The 20843-nt window shown below is 35.9% G+C and overlaps 3 protein-coding genes and 1 pseudogene across 6 annotated transcripts; 2 read left to right on the forward strand and 2 right to left on the reverse strand.

Moving 5' to 3' along the window:
- Positions 1-3299: 3299 nt before the first annotated feature.
- LOC148911147 (CTD nuclear envelope phosphatase 1A-like) lies at positions 3300-19776 on the reverse strand. 2 transcript variants are annotated; one of them, XM_089029697.1, is made up of 9 exons: positions 19497-19776; positions 10441-10507; positions 9376-9442; positions 8677-8728; positions 7363-7434; positions 6667-6711; positions 6187-6258; positions 5305-5431; positions 3300-4425 (listed from the first exon to the last, which is right to left on the reverse strand). In XM_089029697.1, the coding sequence occupies exons 1-9, from the start codon at positions 19623-19625 to the stop codon at positions 4280-4282; spliced, it is 777 nt and encodes a 258-aa protein (XP_088885823.1). In that variant the 5' UTR covers positions 19626-19776; the 3' UTR covers positions 3300-4279. The 2 variants fall into 2 exon arrangements, with proteins under 2 accessions (XP_088885823.1, XP_088885824.1); XM_089029698.1 differs by lacking the exon at positions 10441-10507 and having other exon boundaries at positions 19497-19774.
- On the forward strand, positions 11103-13393 carry LOC148911148 (uncharacterized). The gene is made up of 5 exons (XM_089029531.1): positions 11103-11730; positions 12049-12237; positions 12388-12580; positions 12713-12959; positions 13255-13393. Exons 1-4 carry the CDS (start codon positions 11419-11421, stop codon positions 12937-12939), a joined length of 921 nt encoding a protein of 306 aa, XP_088885657.1. The 5' UTR covers positions 11103-11418; the 3' UTR covers positions 12940-12959; positions 13255-13393.
- LOC148911149 (uncharacterized) lies at positions 13230-18036 on the reverse strand. Of its 3 annotated transcripts, none has more exons than XR_016119721.1 (5): positions 17512-18036; positions 16923-17174; positions 16296-16548; positions 14781-15204; positions 13230-14164 (listed from the first exon to the last, which is right to left on the reverse strand). XR_016119721.1 is itself a non-coding variant. In XM_089029532.1 (4 exons), the coding sequence occupies exons 1-3, from the start codon at positions 17664-17666 to the stop codon at positions 16335-16337; spliced, it is 621 nt and encodes a 206-aa protein (XP_088885658.1). In that variant the 5' UTR covers positions 17667-18036; the 3' UTR covers positions 13230-15204; positions 16296-16334. The 3 variants fall into 3 exon arrangements, 1 of the variants encoding a protein (XP_088885658.1); XR_016119722.1 differs by having other exon boundaries at positions 13230-13566; positions 14048-15204; XM_089029532.1 differs by having other exon boundaries at positions 13230-15204.
- LOC148911150 (uncharacterized) lies at positions 13391-16921 on the forward strand (annotated as a pseudogene).
- Positions 19777-20843: the final 1067 nt, after the last annotated feature.

Genomic DNA, 20843 nt, shown 5'->3' on the forward strand with positions numbered 1-20843 from the left:
GGTTCCGTTCGTGATTGTCCCACTCTGTGATTACAGACAAAACTGGTAGATTTTTTTTCTCGTCTCGTTTAATGCAAATAAGCAAAGCCTATTGTTTGAATTCATTTGCATTAGATTCGGATTGTTTAGAATATAGAAGCACTCAAATAAATCAGGGGCTCCTCCCAGCCATTAGTACTCCTAATACTACCGATTTGAAACACTGGAGATGTTGGGATAACAGAAACAACTATAACGTAAACATAGGCCAATGTAGTAAATGGTCGTATCAAAACGAAAAAGAAAAGAAATTGTCAAGTCTAATACTGCATGGCCTGGCAATGAAAACAAAACCGTTTTAGAAGTTCAGTGGTGTTTCACCAAGAATCGTAGATGCCTTTTTTTTTTTTTTTTTTTTTTTTTTTGTCCCATGGAATGTCCCAAAATTTTAATTTTTACCGGGAGAGTAGATGTGTCTAACCCTTCAAAGGCAGATAAAACTTGACGTAAACAAGAGTCGCGTGCGATAGTTGTGAGGAAAAATCGTATCGGGTACGTAAATCGGCCTTCAGAGTGTCCCTCGCAACAGAATCAATCCGGCCCTGTGCGGAAGAACAGATCGTATTTCCTATGGAACAGATACTTTGCCATAATTGAGATGGCATCACTAATAATCAGGAGAGAGGCATGGGAAGGGCTGCTTCAACATCTTTTTTAGCTTGTCTTGCAGAGGTGAGGTGGGACCGAGCGAGAAGGGCCTTGCAGGATGAATCGATCTTAATAGGGTAACAACACCAGACACGTATTGTCTATAAATGGTTTTTGGTTTCACAAATTTCAAATATCTTAGTAAATTTCCATGATGCCATAAGCATCAAAATATCACAGTCAGCATCACAGTAATCTTCCTATGTGTCGTGCATGACCTTGTACAGATATTATACAATATTGGATGAGGTCGAGCATGATATCGTAAATTATCAACACCAAGGCCGTGTTATCTGCCTTGGGCTGAGACAGATAAAACAGTCGAGGGTCATAATTAATTCCCGCTTTTTCGGACGCTAGTTATTACGGACACTTAGTGACGGTCCCGAGGTGTCCGCTGTAACGAGAGTTGACTCATATCATGCAAAAACCGAATTCAATAATTGTTTTATCATTAATTTTATCAACTAAAGATAAAGATTTTGTTCTGTTTTCGAAAAAATAGCAAACATTATTTCAATACCCATTGACTATTGTGTAGTACAACGTCACTGATCACTCCCCTGACTGGATGGAAGCTGCTTGCCTCAGATTAAATATCGTTATACCACTTATGAACGTCATGTAAATATACTTCATGCATGTCAGTCAAGGATACTTTCATATTCAGATACACTTATTTCAATAAAGTTAGTCACCTAAAGAGCTACAAAGGTGAGACCGACAAGGACTATGGATAGACACTTTACATGTTTCAACCACCGCTTGATAACTGTTGATGGACTTGAGATCTTCTACCAGTTACAAGTTAACCTCCTCTGAGCATCCTCAACTGCTGCAGTTTGTGTCAAAAGCTTTACTCGTTGGATATAAAATATTTCCCATGATTCTAAGCGATCACAGTTTTCTAGGTTTTTGGTGACTAACTTTATTGAAATAAGTACATAGAGGATATTACACACTGCACGGAGTTACAGATTTTATCTTAGAGTGTTCAGAGGTGATTTCTTGGGTTGTATGTTACGTAATAGCCGCCATGTTGGTTGACGCTAACAAAGCATTCCTCATTAGCTTCTCTTGTTATAAACCAAAATGGCGGCTGTTTGGTTGTTTATATCTCGAGAGATTTTGAGTCATGCACCCAAAAAACCCCAAGCAGCAATGTAATATTCTGTTTGATAATATAATTATTAATGAAATACCATTTCAATGTTTTTTTATTATTTAATGCGATTTCTTTAAATGGTGTTAGAGTGAAGTCACTAAGCCTATGAAATAGATATTTAAAAGAACTCGTCATCGCTTATCACTACCGCAAGTACAGCAGTGGCACAGCTCAACGGGGTCGAAAAAAACGGAGGCCCCCGAAACCCCCGGAGTCGGAAAGAAAACCCACCAACTCGGCTAACATGGGGCAACTGGGATAACCAACTCCGAACCTCGGTGGTGAGAGTTGAGTGTTTCACCACCACGACATCCTGACTCCATTTATATTAGACATTTATTTTTGTATCCGCAATTTTGTTTTTTGTTTTGTTTTGTTTTTTTTGCGGATACGGGTACGGTCGTATCCACAAACTTTACGAATACGCTGACGTAAACACGATTTTGCGCATGCTCAATAAGAAAAACTATCCGTCAAAGGGACTAGGCACTAGCGTGCATCAGGGCGGATCAAGAAATTTCCGGATACGTGTGGACAGTGCAAACGATTCGAATACGCTGCGTGTGGACGCGAACATTTTCGTATCCGCAAAAAAAAGTTTGATACAAAAGTTTTATACAGACCCCTAATTCCATTGTTTTCTTTTGAATATTGCACGTTATTAACGTTTTTGTATTTCACGGGTTAAATGCCTTCACTCGATTTCCACGTGAAGATATCACATTTTAGTAGAAGAGAAAAATAGATATTTCATCAATAATCATATATTCAAAAACAGATTTAAGCCATACAATAGAGTGCATGTCATATATCCGTGTAACAATTACTAGCTATGTAACGCTTATAACTACTTAGACATCAATTATTTAGTTGTCAAACAAATGAGAATTCACAGGCATCAGCTAAAAAAGATGTTGAGAGGTGTTTGCTTTTGTTCCCAATGTTCTACTCCACCAACAAAGTGCATACCAGATATCTGCGAAAAACTTTAATGTAAGAAATTGCACAAATTTGCACGAATGAGTAAGTTCAGCGACCTCAGTAGACCGTAGACCTACAAAACTTTGCACTAATGAGTATTACAATTTTGTAAGATTAACTTTTTCAAGGATAACAGCTACTTCAAAAAAGGTTGAATACTGAATAGTGCATACTAAATGTTGCATTCCAAGACCAAAGGGCATCGTGGGTCTCATTAATTTAAAATAAAAAGTAAATATACAGCAATTAACTCCTTACATGTAGTTAGTATATTGTTTCAGATGAAATACACTAAAAATAGAATAAATAATTATTATTAATCCTACTTTAGACAATGTCACTATGACCCACAATGCACTTTGGTCTTGGAATGCACTATTCAGTATGCAGTATTCAGTATTCAACCTTTTTTGATATATCTGTATATGGTATGCACTCTAATATTCACTATCAAGTACAAAATAGCTGCAGTTTGACAATACATCTTTGTTTCGTTTCATGGATACATGGCACGCACCATACCTTAAGTACAAACAAATCTAGTATTTAACCATACAGTAGATTAGCTCTCATAAAATAACAACTAATAAGTTTCTGATTTGACATGGTAGATTTGAGACCCCAATTGATGGTTTTCAACCATTCCCAAGAGAATTAAATAACAAGAGACACGGCGGCCATGTTGGAGGATACAACAAAAGAATCCATTGTCAATTCTTTTGTCAAATTCCTCCAACATGGCCACCGTGAAAACCATCAATACAACAGGTTGGCATACTTTCTTTATATGGTATTTAATCCAATATCCAAACACGGAGAAGAAAGTTGACAAAAGAGAAAACAAGGCACAGCCTCATTTTCTAAAACAACTTTGAGGTGTTTGGTTAGAAGACTAAACATTCTTTCATTCTGCAAACGTTTGTGGTGATTGCAAGAAAACAGACCATTCTCGAATTTTTGCGTAATCTGGTCAATCAATCTAATTATTATAACCTTAGACTATTGCAAGTTTGATGGTCAGACACCAAGAGTACACCAGAAAATAGACCAAAATCTGTAGTAATGTTATGTGTGGTCTTAGAAATTTGAAACGCTTTATCATACTTTATGCAACAAGGCCATCCATACACTATTTTCACAAAATGTTTTCTTTTGCCTCCATAAAATTTATAAGAAAAACTAGTGACAAAAAATTACTACGTTTCGATGACATCTTGTCATCATTGTCATCTAGTTTTTCTTATAAATTCTGTTTCTATTTCTAAAGTTTGCCTCATAAGAGTCCTCCATAAAAGACACAAATTTTCCTAATTACAGTACAATATAGACTCGTAGTTCGCAGGGAAAAAATTCTTCCCAGATTTTACAAAAGAAAAAACTATTATACAAGCCAATTTTTTTAGAACTCAATAACATGTTTAATTACTCTGCCTCTATTTATCAAGGTTATTGTTTGGTATATGTATGTATTCTACGTCCTAATATTGAACGCACATCTGAAACAAACCGTAACGCATCCAGCATGGGTAAAAGATTCAAAAGTGCTGTGTCCGATGGGTCTGCAAACCAGGATTTTATTGCAATAGCATTATCTGCAAGCACAAAAGATACACCATCGTTCAATAATATAAATGGAAATAAATAGTTAGTGTACTACTGTAGGATGTTGCACAACCTCAAGTACAATAGGTATTATTACTTCTAGTTCACTCAATAATTAAAAATTATTCAATTCTGATTGGTCAAGAGGGGTACAATCGATCCTGAAAAATTTTATCCATGTTTTTAACTTACAAAACATAATCCATATAACACTTAGGCCTTGAGCGCTAATCTTTTTAATATGCATGTTATTGTCCTTATCACAATTAGATTTTTTGAATTAAATGACTTTGCTTCAACAACTTTTAACACTGTGGTTCCAAAGGTCACTGGTTCAAGCCCTACTGACACATTATGTGAATTGAGTTTGTTTGATGTGTTGTTTTCTCCAGACCTATGCTACAAGGGAAAAAATCAACCCCTTAGTTGAGAGTTGTGTGCATAGAACATTGAATGTAGTAGTAGTGTGTGTGTTTGCACCAATAGCAGATATTATGCATGCAAAGGAGATGGAAATAAGATAACAGGCATTATATACACCCGATAGCCTCACTTGTATGATTCTTATGACAACTATTACTATGAAAGTCCTAGAACTTGTATTTCCTCATGAATGAAAGTATAACACAATAGACCTATCCCGAATTTGCTTGACTGGTCACGAAACAATGGTTTCAAGTCGAGGTTGGGCTCAATAGATAAAAAGAATCAAGTTCAGTCTCGACTTCAAACCATTGTTTCTTGGTCAGTCAAGCGAATTCGGGATAGGTCTATTTGTGCTAATTAACTGAACAAACAAATCTCTATCAGATACTCCCACTGACAGTTATCTCTTAGTTTTTTCTCATATCAATAGGCAGGTTACTCACCAAGGTTATAGGTGTAAGCTTCAGGAGAGTTATCAAGTATAAATACTGATGAAAGATCATCACATACTTTAGATAAATCTTTGACATAACAACCAAACCCATGTTGTAATAAATGTGTACTGCAATGCTGTCGAACATCAAATAGATTATTACAATAATTAGTATCAGAGCTTAAAATAAAGTCCCGTTATTGGACAACCTCTGGTTACAATCGGAACTAAATTCTGGTCAAATGGCATGACATGGCAATGATAAAGAACCTTCAGGATTCAGTACTTCTGTCGTCACATCACTAGACATAATTTTATTAAAGTGCTACTATGACGAAAATCGCTCAAACTTGGATTCAGCTGAAACTTCCTAAGAATACTCTTTAAAGGTCCAATAATCACTGTATGAAGTGTTTTCTCGATATTCAGGACGAAAGTATGATATTTTTACGATTATTTTTTGGAGTCTGTGACATCATACACTCAACATCGAACATCGCTCCATACATTTCTTTGTAGTTTATGATCAAAATATCAGTAGTAAAGGGAGAAAGAAATGCCCAAACACCCCAAAATATAAATTATAGTCACAAGTAATGTGAAATAAGCACATTAGCCACCCTTTGGGCTTCATAGGAATAAAATAAATTAAGGATTTATATACAAAGAAATATACGTAGCAATGTTTGATGTTGAGTGTATGATGTCACAGACTCCAAAAAATAATCGTAAAAATATCATACTTTCGTCCTGAATATCGAGAAAACATTTCATACAGTGATTATTGGACCTTTAAAGAGTATTCTTAGGAAGTTTCAGCTGAATCCAAGTTTGAGCGATTTTCGTCATAGTAACACTTTAAATGTAATTTAAATAAATTCCATCTGTTTACCTGTCTAAAGTATCTTCTTGTCAAAATACCCCTATTGTTATCTAAATGATCTGTTACTGCTGATCCATATTGCTGTTGAGTAAGCAAATTTATTAGCAAATCACAACAACAATTCATATATTTGTCATTCAAATCGTATGATACTGTGTATATATAGATACTTAGCATATACCAACTTGTGTACTTCCTAAGAACGTGCGCGTTCATTGGTTAATTGGAGGTGAATATTGTGCGATATTCACCTCTGAATCTCGGAATATTGAGTCGGCATTAAAATGACATCTGTCGGCAGTCATTTTGCTACAATTTCCGATGAGGAAATTGAAGAAATGAAAGTAAACCCCATTCCTATCAATATTAAAAAGCTTGAAGACTCGCGTCTCAGTAAATATTCCCCGATATTCACTTCGCCTTCGGCGAATAATTGCTAAATATTTATTTATTTATTCATAAATGAGATGAAATTATTTTTTTACATACTTCTGTACTGGCTGTAAAAACAACTAAGTTGTACCACTGACTGACCTATACATCATCAACAAGATAATAAATAATAAAAATTTGAAGATATTATCTTTATTGCTACATATCTCTACATGCCTGAGTAGTAGGCAGTCTTATGGAGATGGCATACAGATACATGGGTGTGTAGGAGAGAAACTGAAACAGGGATGGTAAAAGGTTATTTAATTGTGCAACAGCATTAAATGACCACTTTTTTTTTTTTCATGAAACGTGAAATGGCCAATTTCATCATTTTGTGAAATGTGATTTGACCATTTTTATTTTCTATGAAATGTTATTCGTACCCCTTTACCACCTGTTTCCACGAAATGTGATTCGTACCCCTTTACCACCCTGTTTCCATGAAATGTGATTCGTACCCCTTTACCACCCTGTTTCCATGAAATGTGATTCGTACCCCTTTACCACCCTGTTTCCATGAAATGTGATTCGTACCCCTTTACCACCCTGTTTCCATGAAATGTGATTCGTACCCCTTTACCACCTGTTTCCACGAAATGTGATTCGTACCCCTTTAACACCCTGTTTCCATGAAATGTGATTCGTACCCCTTTAACACCCTGTTTCCATGAAATGTGATTCGTACCCCTTTACCATCCTGTTCATATAGATCTAAATAATAATAATAATTAGCTTAAGCAATTTACTTACACAGTCAAGAAAAAAATCAACATGTGGTCTTTTGTAAACTGAAAACATAACAGGATGTCTATCTATTGAAAGCTGTAAAGTTAAAAAGAACATGGAGCATATGGTTAGCAGAAAGGTTCTCTATAAGTACTACCAACAAGCTTTAAGTGTTTACAGCATCTGCTGCTCTAGTGTCACATTAGTAAATTGAGCTAGATGTACACATATTCTTCCCATGCAATATAGACTGTTAGTAAAAATACGCAGGTGATTCTAGAAAATCTCGAGAGCTGATTGGTCAAGAAACTCACACTATCACAAGATAATCACCTCGAGCGAAAAAACAATATGGCGGCCAGCCGCTTTGTTGCTGTTACCAGGAAAAAATGCCTTTTATCTTCTTTTTTTTCTTTTTTTGAAAGAATAACCTGTGTATTTATACTAAAACAATATTATTTGCCTCAGGCTGAGTGATTACTGGGGAATATTTACCTCTCCGTTCGAAGACTCACATCTCTGTAAACATTCCCCGATAATCACTTCGCCTTCGGGGAATAATTGTTCAATACTGTAGCTGCACGAACTATCTTTCTAACAGTGTTCATAATATAAATATTTAAAAATTAATCCTATTTACCACACCTTAAACATTCAAACTACCCAATAATACTTTACAAGTCAGTCATTACAATGTATCCTCTACCCTTCAAACTACCCCCTATAGTGTACTGTAGGTACACTGTATGAATAGACAATGATTACTACATAGATGATGAACACTTCCTTCAACTAATAACATTTTACAAGTTAGTCATAAGGTATACCCTCTACCCATTTATCTTCATCACCACCTATGAATAGACCCCTTGCATTGAGTCAAGAGAGAAATTCTTCTGTGGGACAAAACAGTAGATACTTTTTGCATGTTCTCAGCAAGAACAATTCACCTTTTCAGCGCTAGCTTGAATTGTCTTATTTTCACCAAAAAGTTCCGACATCGTTATCGGATTTTCATACAAATTCGCTGACTTTAAAGAAAAAATTTGGGTGCAGATTTCTTAAGAGCAGTAAGAAAAGCTTCAATCAAGCTAATAAAATGATGTTTACTTGTATTTAGAGAACTAACTAAACAAACTAAGTAAATAGTTCATTTAAAGTCTATACATTTGTAAGGAAATTCAAGAACAAGTTTCAAACTTTTTGGTGACAGTAACACAATCTTAAACAATTTATACTCCATTACGGCTAGCACCGAAAAGGTTAATTTCTCAGCTATGAAATCAATGCAAGGCGTCTATAGTAACATAAGATCTATATAATAATCTATACTCTTACCCTCATGGTAAAATCTGGATGAGTGCCTGGTCTGACTGTTTGTCTTGCGACACTGTGGAAAAATCAGAAGATCAACTGACATATAGCTGTAGGTGTTCTCATTTCTTGGAAGAGGATAGATTCTCTCAACTAATTTACTACTCCAAAACCAGATGACAAAAAATGTAACTCATCCTCCCCCCCCCCCCCCCTCAACCCCCTAAACAACACAACAGCAGATAATGTAAGCTGCAATAGTAATAAATATATAATAATAATAGACTGTTTTGCTATGTTGCAAATGCACACTCGGATCGGCTGTAGGTTTACAAATCAACCTGTTGTACCGTACTCTCGCTTGCTCTCGCACTCTCACATGCAATGTTCAACTCAATTTGCATAGTGATAATGCCATTGCGTCACTTCCGACAGTTCTGCTTTACATAATTTTTCACCATTTATCCCACATACTGTACAAACACCTTAAGAATAAGAGAGTCTGTTTAGTTGAATTATGATACCCAAGCAGTACTACAAGCAGCACCATATAAAAACAAGAAACCATACTTATTTAAGGAATGGTTTGGGCTGGAATGGGATAACATTAATATGGATATAACTCAAACAATATCATATTTTCAAGAGTATGAGACATCTCATTCCTGCCCACAAAGACATGGCACAATTCAAGCAACAGTACAAAATATACGATATTCTTACCCATCATGATGTGTGTGAACTAAAGTTTCATCCAAATCTAGAACCAATGTCTTTTTCTTTACAAGTTCTGGAAAGAAACATTCAAGATTATACTGGCTTATAATATGTGTTATTACAGGGTTCTAAATTTAACAAATAGACATCAGTTTTGTATGTGTCTGTCCTCTTATTGACGATAAATTGCATCATCACATTGTCAAAGTAGTGTGGATTCACGAGACGTAGGCGAGTGGATCCGCATACTACTTTGACAATGTGATGACGGTATTTATGGTGAACAAGAGAACAGATACAAAAAACTGATGTCTATTTTTTTTTTACAATAACAAAAACGATAAAAACTTCTCATTTTTAGCAATCAAAACAACCAACGGAAAGAGCGTGCGCTCATTGACGTCAGCTTTACTGTATCTGTCTGTCCTCTCATTGATGATAAAAAATGACCAATCGGCGCACGAGAAATTTGTAAGTTATTGTAAAAAGGAATATATACAGATATTGGTTCTGTAAGAGTATTAAGATTGAAAAGTGATGATACGTACACATGTTTATGCGTCCAAAAAATAAACGGAGGGTTTTACCATGGAGAGTATAAGTCAAGAGACATTCTTTCAACCGGTAATATTTTTGAATTAAGGCGATTCATTTGTGAATAGGAATGAACACCAAATAAAAAACAGTGAAAGATGATGTCCAGTAAACTGTGCCTGTAATAATAAATTTTCATTTGTTCATAATTATTTTTGCCTTAAACCTTTAAATCTTAAACTTGGCCATTGGCAGGCTGCTATTTCGAGCCCTGTATTAACCATGGTAATTTAGACATCAACTTTCGTAAAGAGAGGAAATTAATAAGTCATTATAAAATGCAGAGAAACCTCAGGGAAGACCAGAAGAGAAACCACAGTATATACAGGTACAATATAGTTATTTCTTTCTGCTCCAATATCCTAAAAATAATGCGTTCTAATAGCCCACCTCCGAGATATGCTTCGATTGTCACACACAAAGGTTTCAGTATACTAGAATGGTACAAAATATATATGGTACACTAAAGATACTTACTAAGTCGTTCTATAGATAATGGTGATAATGGATATATATCATACTTGATAGTCTTATGCTGAATTACCTGAAATAAACATTAACATAGGAACAAAAAAAATTAACCTTAAAAACCCTGAATCAAAAGTCTCAAGCAATATGTGTGCGTACTATATTACAGTCACAGTGTCATATGATCTACTGGTGCATATCCCTATCCTACAGTGCTTTGCAAATTGAAATGAAACTTTGCATCACCAGTGCTCAACACTAACTTTTTTAGAGTTTCATGGATTTCATGATCCAAAACCAAGACTCAGGATTCAAAATAATACCGGATTCAAAATTCTAATTCTGATTGGATTATACTTTTCCTCAAATGGAATGATCCAATGAGAATTCAAGTTTTGAATCAGTTATTATTTTGAATCCAGAGTCTTCATATTCTCAAAAAGGATTATAATAAATTGCAATATTTGAATAATGAAACTGTTAATGGAACGGAGTGGGGTAAGCTTTATACGCTTTGACTGTAACTGCCATGAAGCCATTCAGTTATGATTTGTACAAATTGTTTTCCCTATATGATAACATTTAACTTCATAATAATATATTCCCATATCAAGAACGAGTGAGTCCTTGAGCAAGTGAGGGATTTACAGTTTACAGTAAAGTCTTAAAGTGCCCCTTGGACGAAAAATGCTATCTTTTCGTACAAACTTGAAACTTCGTCCAAATAATCCATACTACCCTATTAATCACCTGTAGAAATTTTTTCTTCATATTCCGACGGGAAGTTTGAAAATTTTGCGTTTTTACTACCGGCCGCCATTAATTTTCTTGATCAATGATTTGGCTCAGAAGACTGGGGATGAGTGAGGGCTATGACGTCATTTACTCTACTCATTCCAAAACACTCGTGGCTAATCAGTATACAAACTCTGTCAAACTTTCGTGTTATAGTTACAAATAATTTCTAGAGAGCTCACGGCGAGTAAAATGCCAGCAAATCGCTGTGTGGTTTTTGGTTGTAATAATTTCGCCAACAAATCGAATGGTATATCGTTGCATTATTCGCCGAAAAACAAGCAAGACGGCGACAAATGGAAAAGGTTTGTGCGTCTTCACAGGGCGAACTTCAACCCGCCAGGAAGATTCGTTGTGTGCTCCCTACACTTTGAAGAAAAGGTTTTCGCAAGGGCACTACATATCGAGGGAATGCAAAGACGTTTGCTTCCGAGAGCAACTCCAACGATCTGGCTTTCAGAGCAGCAACAAGAAACTTCTGTCAGTGACAGAAGCCGCCGCCACGTGAGTATAACTAAAACTTTGTTTTTCTTCTTTGCGTTATCAATTATCCGTAAATGAAACATTTTTTTGACATGTCATAAAAGTAAAAAAAAGCATCTGCTTATTCGTCAAACCAATCAAAGCGTTACATGTGAACGACGGCCTTTACAAGAAAACTTGTTTCTAGACAAACATGTCGCGCGGCTGCTTCAAAAATTCACTAGTGCGGCATATCAAAGTAGCAATTATTCGTCGGCGTTTTTATTTTGATTGTGGAACAATTGCTTCAATGAATTGGCCTCGTTGAAAATGGAAGTATTTTTTGAATGTCTTTTTCAGGCCCTCAAAAACATCCTTCAGCCTGCTAAAAATGTTGAAGAAGAAGCTGAACAAATGGCTGCTAATAGTCACCTAGAAGTGGACGAAGTTGAAGACCGAAATGACCAGGAGTCGCCCCAAAATGAACAGCAACAAAACCTCGGGTTGGACTGCGAAAACAATACCAGAATTGAGAGTACACATGAAGAGGTAATGATCATATACATAACTTTTTTGATTTTGCAACAACAAAAAATGAAAACTACAGCGTAGGTATATTAAGGCTCAGCTACATTGTTACTCTGTTATAGTGATACTTATTATGAACGACCTGAATCAATTCTTGCTTATCATTTTTAGGAACTTCTGGTCCCAAGCACAACAAGCAAGTCCACATCGTGTGAGGAATGTGTGTACTTACAAACAGAAGTCTTGCAACTTAAAGCAGACTTAAAATCCATGAAGACACAGGTGAAAAAGTTGGAGAGAACAGAAAGTCAGCTGCTTGCTGCTCTTGAACAAGCAACTAAAAAGTCTACAGTGTTTTCACAAGGTAAGCTAGAGGTTATTGTCATAAAAAATATTAATAAATATTACGTAATAATGATGATATAATGACAACGATGAAAGTATATCAAAGAAATATAAATTTATTTATCTTTTTTGCACAACATTTTAAAAATAGGATGTCAGACTGATAATTACAATCATGAACCTGAATCTGATGATGAAGAAATGGACATTGAGGAGGAGGATATCTGTGACCCTGAGTGGCAGGAAAAAGTACAGAGGGAAGTTGACAAAGTCTTCAACCAAGACAATGAAGTGGCCATGGAGGAGGAACCTCTCATTGCCAATGATGGCAAGTACAATGAGCTGGGTGAAGACAATCCAGAATATAGTAACCCCTAGAGTGACAATCTTGACCCCAGGTAACTACAAGCACAAACTGCGCTAAGCAAGGTTGATACACCACATCATTCATAATAATATAATATATAAAATGTATTAACTTTCATCAATCATACTCGAGTGCTTGCACTGATCCTGTGAATTTCACTTGTTGCTGAATGTTTTATGCAAGCACTCAAAGCAACACTCTATGGTAGCCCCAGAATGATTTCAGGGGGGGGGGGGGGGCAGGGCTTTTACCTTGAAAAGGCATCACAGTGTTTATATATATATATATATATATATGTGTGTTGTTTTTTTTTTTTTCCACTTCAGATTGACCACAGAAGGAAAAGATTGTAGAGAGCAACCAAAGTGTATTGTGTTTCTATCTAACCTGCTCTTGTTATTTCAATTTTGCCACCTGTGTTGTCACCCCAAGCCATCAATTTCCACGAAACAGACTGGGACAATGATAACTGTCACTACACTTTGCAGTAAATGCAAAAAGACCAGCACTTGGCTTAGTCAGCCCTTAATATTGGGAAAATTCCCAGCCGTAAACATTCTTTTAAGTTTTGGCATTTTGACAGCTGGGGCCTCCATCAGGAAAGTGCTACTGGTGCTGAGGCACATCAACGTAATGGTCTATAATGAAACGACCTACTATTATCATCAGAGACATTTGTTAATACCAGCAATTGTCTCATTCTGGCGGCAGTACCAACAAGGTCTAATAGACAAATTAAATGGGGTAGAAGTGGATTTGGCAGGAGATGCTCGCCATGATAGCATGGGACACTCGGCCAAATATGGCACTTATACTATCTTCTGTTGTACGTTGGGCCTCATCATCAACATAGTTCTCATTCAGGTGAATTTTGATCACATTTATAATTTGTAACTACAGGGACAGATTGGGGGGAGGGGATATAGCTTATATTTTTTTTACTAAGTTCCACTTATTCTAATTCTTATTGTTGTTAATATTTTTACTATAACATTGCTATTATTATTAGTACAGCTAAATGTAATAACAACAATAGTAAAAATATAATAACAATATTAAAGGGAATATTTGTTTTCTGTTAGTGGCCATTTATTATTAGACTCATGATTTTATTCTTACAGGCAAATGAAGCTGGAAGCAGTTCCCAAATGGAATTCCTTGGCCACCAAAGGTCCATTATGTACCTCCTCACCACAGGAATGCTGATAAAACAGTTCATATCAGACCGTCACACATCTATCACCAAATGGATGAAAGAAGAATGTCCAAAATTATGCAAAGACAATGGAAAGCCTACAATCTGCCATTACTTTGATTTATGGCACATAGCAAAAAGTATGTGGTAGTGTATAGTACACATACCTATATTGTGTTGGCATTAACTGTTGTTTCCATTTCAAGCCAAATTTATTTCTTGTTCTTGTATTTATGAAAACTTGTTTTTTTAGAAATACAGAAAATCATCACCAAACTTGCCAAAGAAAAATCATGTGAAGTAATAGGTCGTTGGCGTAAAGCATGTGTTCGTCATTTTTATTGGGCAGTAATGTCAACACCAGCGCATTTAGGTGCAGTCAAGTTGGCAAAATTCCAAGCCTTCCTCTATCACATCATCAACAAACACACTGGCCTGCCAAACCAACTGTTCAATAAATGCACACATGGAATCCTAGCTACTCCTAGAGTGTGGCTCACTAAAAGTAAATATGACAATGCTATTTTTAATGTAACTTATGATGAAATTATCCATGCTATAATTTAAATAGACCTTATGATGAAATTATCCATGCTATAATTTGAATATCACTTCCATAGGTTCAGAGGCATATGAAAAGATATTTGAAAAACTCACCAAAGTCAGTCTAAGCAAAGCAATCAAAAATGCTTCTCCCATTGCACAAACAAGCTCCCTAGAAGGCTTTCACTCTGTGGTCAACCAGTTTGCGCCAAAGATGCTGTCATTCTCTTATTTGGGCATGTTTAGTAGGTAAGTTACTTGTTTGTTGACAGTATTTGTACATTGATGCTCCCTTACCAATGACTTGCACCTTGTTGCAAGAAGTTTGTCATATGAAAAATGAGCAGTAGCATGTATATTTAATTTAGTGAAAAGAAATAATGAAGAGATAAAAGACTTTTCATGTCTTTCTTTTATCATTTCATTCATGCTTCTGCAGGTAAGAATACATTTTCACATATGATGTTTTTCCAATATAGGTTTAAACGCACTCCACCAATACAAAACACTGAAGTTTGTCCTCCCTTTACAGCAATAGCTAAAAATAACAAAAGGAGAAACTAAAATGGTTAAATGTACTTCCTTTCAGGACAATACTAGCTGCCCTTCACTTTAACTATAATTGTGACAGAATCAAAAATTGATGATCATGGAGATAAGAAGTTGAAAGTAGTCTATGCCAAATACAAGAATGGGGAAGGGACAGTTCGTGAAGTGAGAGTACCCCAGAATTATGGTAAGTACAAAGTATTTTAAATCTGATTTTTCCCATGAACTAGAACAAGTGCAAAAAAAAAAACTTTTTTCTAGGAGGTCGCAGTGAGAAAAACAGAAATAGTTCAGTGGAAAAGTTCTATACCAACTCCACAAAAAGTAAATAACTCGTAATGCTCTATCAATGAAATAGTTCTTAGGAAAAAAAATGAAATAAGTAAACAAAGTTGTAAACTTTTTCAAAATCTGTACTATAAGAGAAAAAATGTCTCAAACTTTATTCATATTATTTCAGACTATGTGGACGATATATTCAAATGCCTGGTTGAAACACCTAGAGCTGATCTTAAACAGTTGAGAATAGAGCTGGAGGAGAGTGTGCCAGAACCTATGCATAGTATGTTGGAAAAAGAAACAAAGGAAGAGGCAATTAACAAGCATCAAAACAGAAAAGGAAAAGAAACACAACTTGTCCCACCCACATGTACAGGTAATATATTCGTATTTCTAGAATAACATGACTGTTCAATATTAAAAAAGGTGAAAATTTGCAAAGTTAGAATCACACTTGCATAAAAATGGTAATAGAATAGTACCTCACATGGAAGGTTTTGTAATTGTTGAATGAATAATGTCTCTGTATTCCCTAAGGTTCTTATATAATTTTATTTCAGAGGAACAATTGCAAAACTTGACACAAGAAAGAAATGCTGCACGAAATGACAGAAGAGCACCTCACTGCAGAAAATGCGGGCAACCAATGAAGGGCCATGACAAAGAGGAATGCAACCGTTTATATAACCAGTAGCATATGAAGTAATCGTAAAAAATCATCAAAAAAATGTTGAATACCATTATGAATTTGCTTATGGATGTCAGATGGTATAACATATTCTTGAAAGATTTATTACTCACTATCTTACTATTGTTCATAGGATTCGTTTTAGTTTCAGTTCATTCATCTGATTGTTCTTCACTTTCCGACTCTTCGTCTGACACTACTTGTCCTTCGTCTTCTTCCAGGAAGCCTTTATAACTTCCATCTTCAGATGGAAATGCTCTTCGTATGCTATTATAAACACAACAGGGCAGAGGTAGTCTTTTTGAATTGCCAGTGAAATCCCATATGAATCGAAAAAATTGTCTGTATGCAACAGATCGAAGAAATCTGAAAGATAAAGGAGTATTTATTAAACATTTTGATTTTTTCATAATCAATTCAATTACGATACAAATTTCAAAATAATTATATACTATGCTAGGTGTATTAGCATATTGAATGCAAGTATAGGTAGACCGAGTACAAAATCTAAGAAGTACTGGGCCAAAAAGTCTACTAGCTATTATTCATTTTCATATAATGCATATGCTGGATTAATTCAGTCCCAATGAAATAATTGGTTCTGGGTATGATTCGTATTATATTATTTGGGCTTTTGCCAGCTATTCTTATTACTGTATACATAGTATAACAAAATATCGGAAATATTCTGTTAATCCTGGAGCCTGAAGAGACCTCAATAAAGCTCAATCAATACTTACTCTGATTCTTTAGCAAAGCCCTTTTCTCTAAGAATAGTATAACTCCTGTTCCTTCTTGTCTTCAGTCCCACTGCAGCGGTTTCCAGAACATACTTGTCTAGACACACAGATTCAAAGCCAGGGTGACATGTAATACATTGAACTTGTTGATCCAGTTCATTCAGTTTGTCCATGCATCTCATGATGTCATTGCAACAAAAGCACTCTTCTTGCTTTGTTACTAGAGTTAGGCAACAATTATAACAAGTGCACCTAGGTAAATAAAACAAAGATCGTATCAAAACAAATGTACCTATATATCCTTATAGAAATATCACGAAACTCGGATTTTCTTCATCATAATTTGCACTTGTCCTTTGAATAAAAAATGTTCAAATGAGAGCAACATCACCTAACACAAACAAAGAACCCCACTAGTTTGTTTTTTAAACAACTCAAGAAAGCTTAGAACATACAGATTGGCTCTTGTTTTTATACGCGTTCCTTAATCTTCCGATGAAAATTTGTTTGCTGCTTCTGCGTATTCTCGAAGACGTCTTAACTTCACTTGTGATTTGTCCTTGCTTAATTAAAGTTTTAAGTGTCTTACCATTGCCTGGACTCCCCACAAAATCTTCTTCTTAGCATCTCTTCTTCTTCGAGCTCGATTCTGGATTGCTCGTTGAACTCAGCGATCTCTTCTTCGTTGGCAATAGGTTCGAGCTCTTCACAGTCGTATATCTCGAAGCTGTTGACATTTTCCATGTTTTTGAAGCAACAGAAAGGTCGACAAGGAAAATATCGTACTCGGTCGCTGATATGAGCGTGAAAACTTTAAAAAAATCTACATTAAACTAGCTTCTAACTTCTCTAACTTTACGAAGAAACAAGAGGAAAGACGCCAGCGTTTTGGAATGAGTAGAGTAAATGACGTCACGAGAACACCGCTGACCGAAAATAATCCTTTTGGCCGTGTACTGAAAAATTAATGGCGGCCGGTAGTAAAAACGCAAAATTTTCAAACTTCCCGTCGGAATATGAAGAAAAAATTTCTACAGGTGATTAATAGGGTAGTATGGATTATTTGGACGAAGTTTCAAGTTTGTACGAAAAGATAGCATTTTTCGTCCAAGGGGCACTTTAAATCAAACATTCACAACTGATATTGACCCTAAATGTGTTCTAAAATCTTGGCTATTAGACCACTACCAGTATCTATCAATAAAAAAATATATATAAATTTGAGCTCTGAAATAGAACATGTTTAGCATTGTGTGCTTAGAACATTGAATGTAGTGGTAGTGTGTTTGAGTGAAAAAGTGTCCCCATTTAGTGCTAAAGTGCTAGAACAACTTGACACTGTAATTAACCTATTATTTAACTGTCTTATTTGGCTGTTTGTTTTTTTTCAAATAACTATGGCTTTGATGTAAGTTCTATGCACAAGCATTTTCAACTTATACATGTATGAACCAGTAATATCAAGATTAGTAGAATATACAGTAAACAGACTAATAAATTTCATTGCTGCAACAAAATAACATCCACATGACGGTAAATTTAGGCATGGTCGCAGTATGGCTACAAATTTGCCATAATGTTTCCCACTCATCCAAAAACGGCTCTAAATATATATTATTGCACCGCTTTATAAGGAGCATCGTGCATGTCCAACCTCGTCTCCATGGAGGAAAAACCCAAGATTTGAATTTGGAATCAGATGCACTTATTTCAGCTTATGCAAATATTTACACAATCTTCCTTTAAGAACAGGAACATGAGCTGTGAAAAAACCTGAATGATATTTTTAACCAAATTTATTATATAGATAAAGCTGTATGCTTAGTTACCAAGATACAATGCAAATTTTGCATCTCAGAACCTGAGTTTTTTGACACTTCTATTCAAATTTTTTGTTTGCAAATCAAAGTACTTGCAGTGTGGCTCAAACTCTTTAAACATATATATATTTGCAAGCTTTCCTCATAGCTGATACCAGGGCGATTATTTTCACGAAGGAAATTAGAAACACCGGCAAAACGGTTTTCAGTTTTAGATTTCCTTATTCAAGACATCACCTGTAGAAATCTAGCCACAGTGGCTCTATTTATGTTGTATTAAACTATCAAATCTTCTTTTGCACCTCTAAAAGACTGCATATGTACAATTCGAACAGATACTGCACTTTTGTTAAATGTGAAAAGGTTTTACAACAATCAAAACAAGCAAACACTTCTTCGAAAATGGAAACGAAACAAGTACGGTTCTTCTTTCCTGCTTTGTTTATTCTAAGTTTGTACTCAGCATTTGCAATTCCTATTAGGTAGTTTATTTGTTATATAAGCTTGCTGTAATTTAACCACTAGCTTAGCAAAGAGGAGAAGTGTTATGAAAAAACAGTTAAAGTTTTCATCCAACAACTAACAAAGTAATGACTTTCGCCGGCTGCGAACAGTACGAGTTTTCAACGCCAAGGTCCAAACCGAAAGAACCCTGAGCCACCACACGAATACAAATATACAGCCCAGCTTTGCACAATGTGAACTTCCACCACTATTAAAGCAAAAACTGAAGCAAAAAATAAAAAAAGCTTACCATTTTGAGATTGCTTCGTAGAACGTAGAGAACAAGCGTCCATATTTTTGATAGAGCTACAAATACAAAACGAAGGCCTACCAGGTTTAATAAGCCTTTGAGGGAGTCCATACTGATATATATGCTCATTTAAGGCCCTGCGGGTATAATTCTAGCTTGGTATTCAAGGTAAATAATCGTTTCTAGTAATTTGACTTGGATAATATTCTCAGCACAAACTCACTCGAAACTCGGCCATGTTTTTTTCTCTCGCTGACCTAACAGCAATCTGGGTAATGGGTGACGTCATACAGTCTGGTGGGATACGAGAGATAGGAAGACAGTAGGAAGACTAGAATGGCCTTTCAAGTCAGGGTCTCAGTTAAATAATATTTATTTATGTACGCAAGATATTTCGCTATTTCGATTTTCAATGTCCTGCAAAAACTAATACTATTTTGAAAACTAAATCAAAGCATGAATAATAGATCAAAATTAGATGTTTCTACTAGTAAATTTCCGGCTCGACTCAGTCGGAATTGCAGCAGTAAACCAAATAACATAAACTAACTCAATACTCAATGTTCAACTGATATAGTCTAGAAGCATTGAACAAGATTCTTGGTGCCATGATAGACAGTAACACATGTTCTAGGTACATCACATTGTCATGTGTTATGTTCCATTATTATAGTAGTAGGCTGTCTCTTTTACGTCAGTCAGCAGCAGGTAGGGGGACTCGCGATCGATGCCAAAGATATACGGGTTTAACTCGCGGATTTACGAAGACGGGTACAGCAGATTTACGGGTATTTTGGTATCGTAAACGGAGGTTAAAATATTCCTTAGATATACATGGCCACCATCAACGACATTCAAAACAAAACTGTGCGCAGGCTCGGAAATCAGGTGATGGATAACTCAGACGCTGACTTTGTCTTCGCTACATTTATGGAGGGAAAGACAGACAAAACTATGAATCACAAAATGGCTGAAAAGATAATCAACAGAATGCCGGCCGGTGACTACCGTTTGGAGTTGACATTCGTAAAGTACTTAGACGGTGAGTGGATAATAGAAAAGGGTCGTAATCCTATCAGAGCGTCTGGTAAGCAGAACCTGTTCGTTTTGAATAAGCACACACGACCGGGAGCACTTGAGGGAATAGACATGCTCTTCTACGAGGTCGCTTACCCGGTTACCGTGGTCATCTACGGTGCATACGAAATTAAGAAGCCGGACGTTAAGAAGCTTAAACCAATGCGACATCCTGGTAACTGCGTTGGGAAGCTGGTTAGGGAGTTTTTCGAGGATTCCTCTCGGGGTGGTAAGCTTACGCCAAAAAGAAGAGAAGCCATCAGGAAATGG

This window comes from Actinia tenebrosa, unplaced genomic scaffold, assembly GCF_029948245.1.
Source record: "Actinia tenebrosa isolate PJP-AT-01 unplaced genomic scaffold, QUT_ActTen_1.0 PGA_scaffold14__42_contigs__length_11649687, whole genome shotgun sequence".
In the NCBI taxonomy this organism is placed as follows: domain Eukaryota; kingdom Metazoa; phylum Cnidaria; class Anthozoa; order Actiniaria; family Actiniidae; genus Actinia; species Actinia tenebrosa.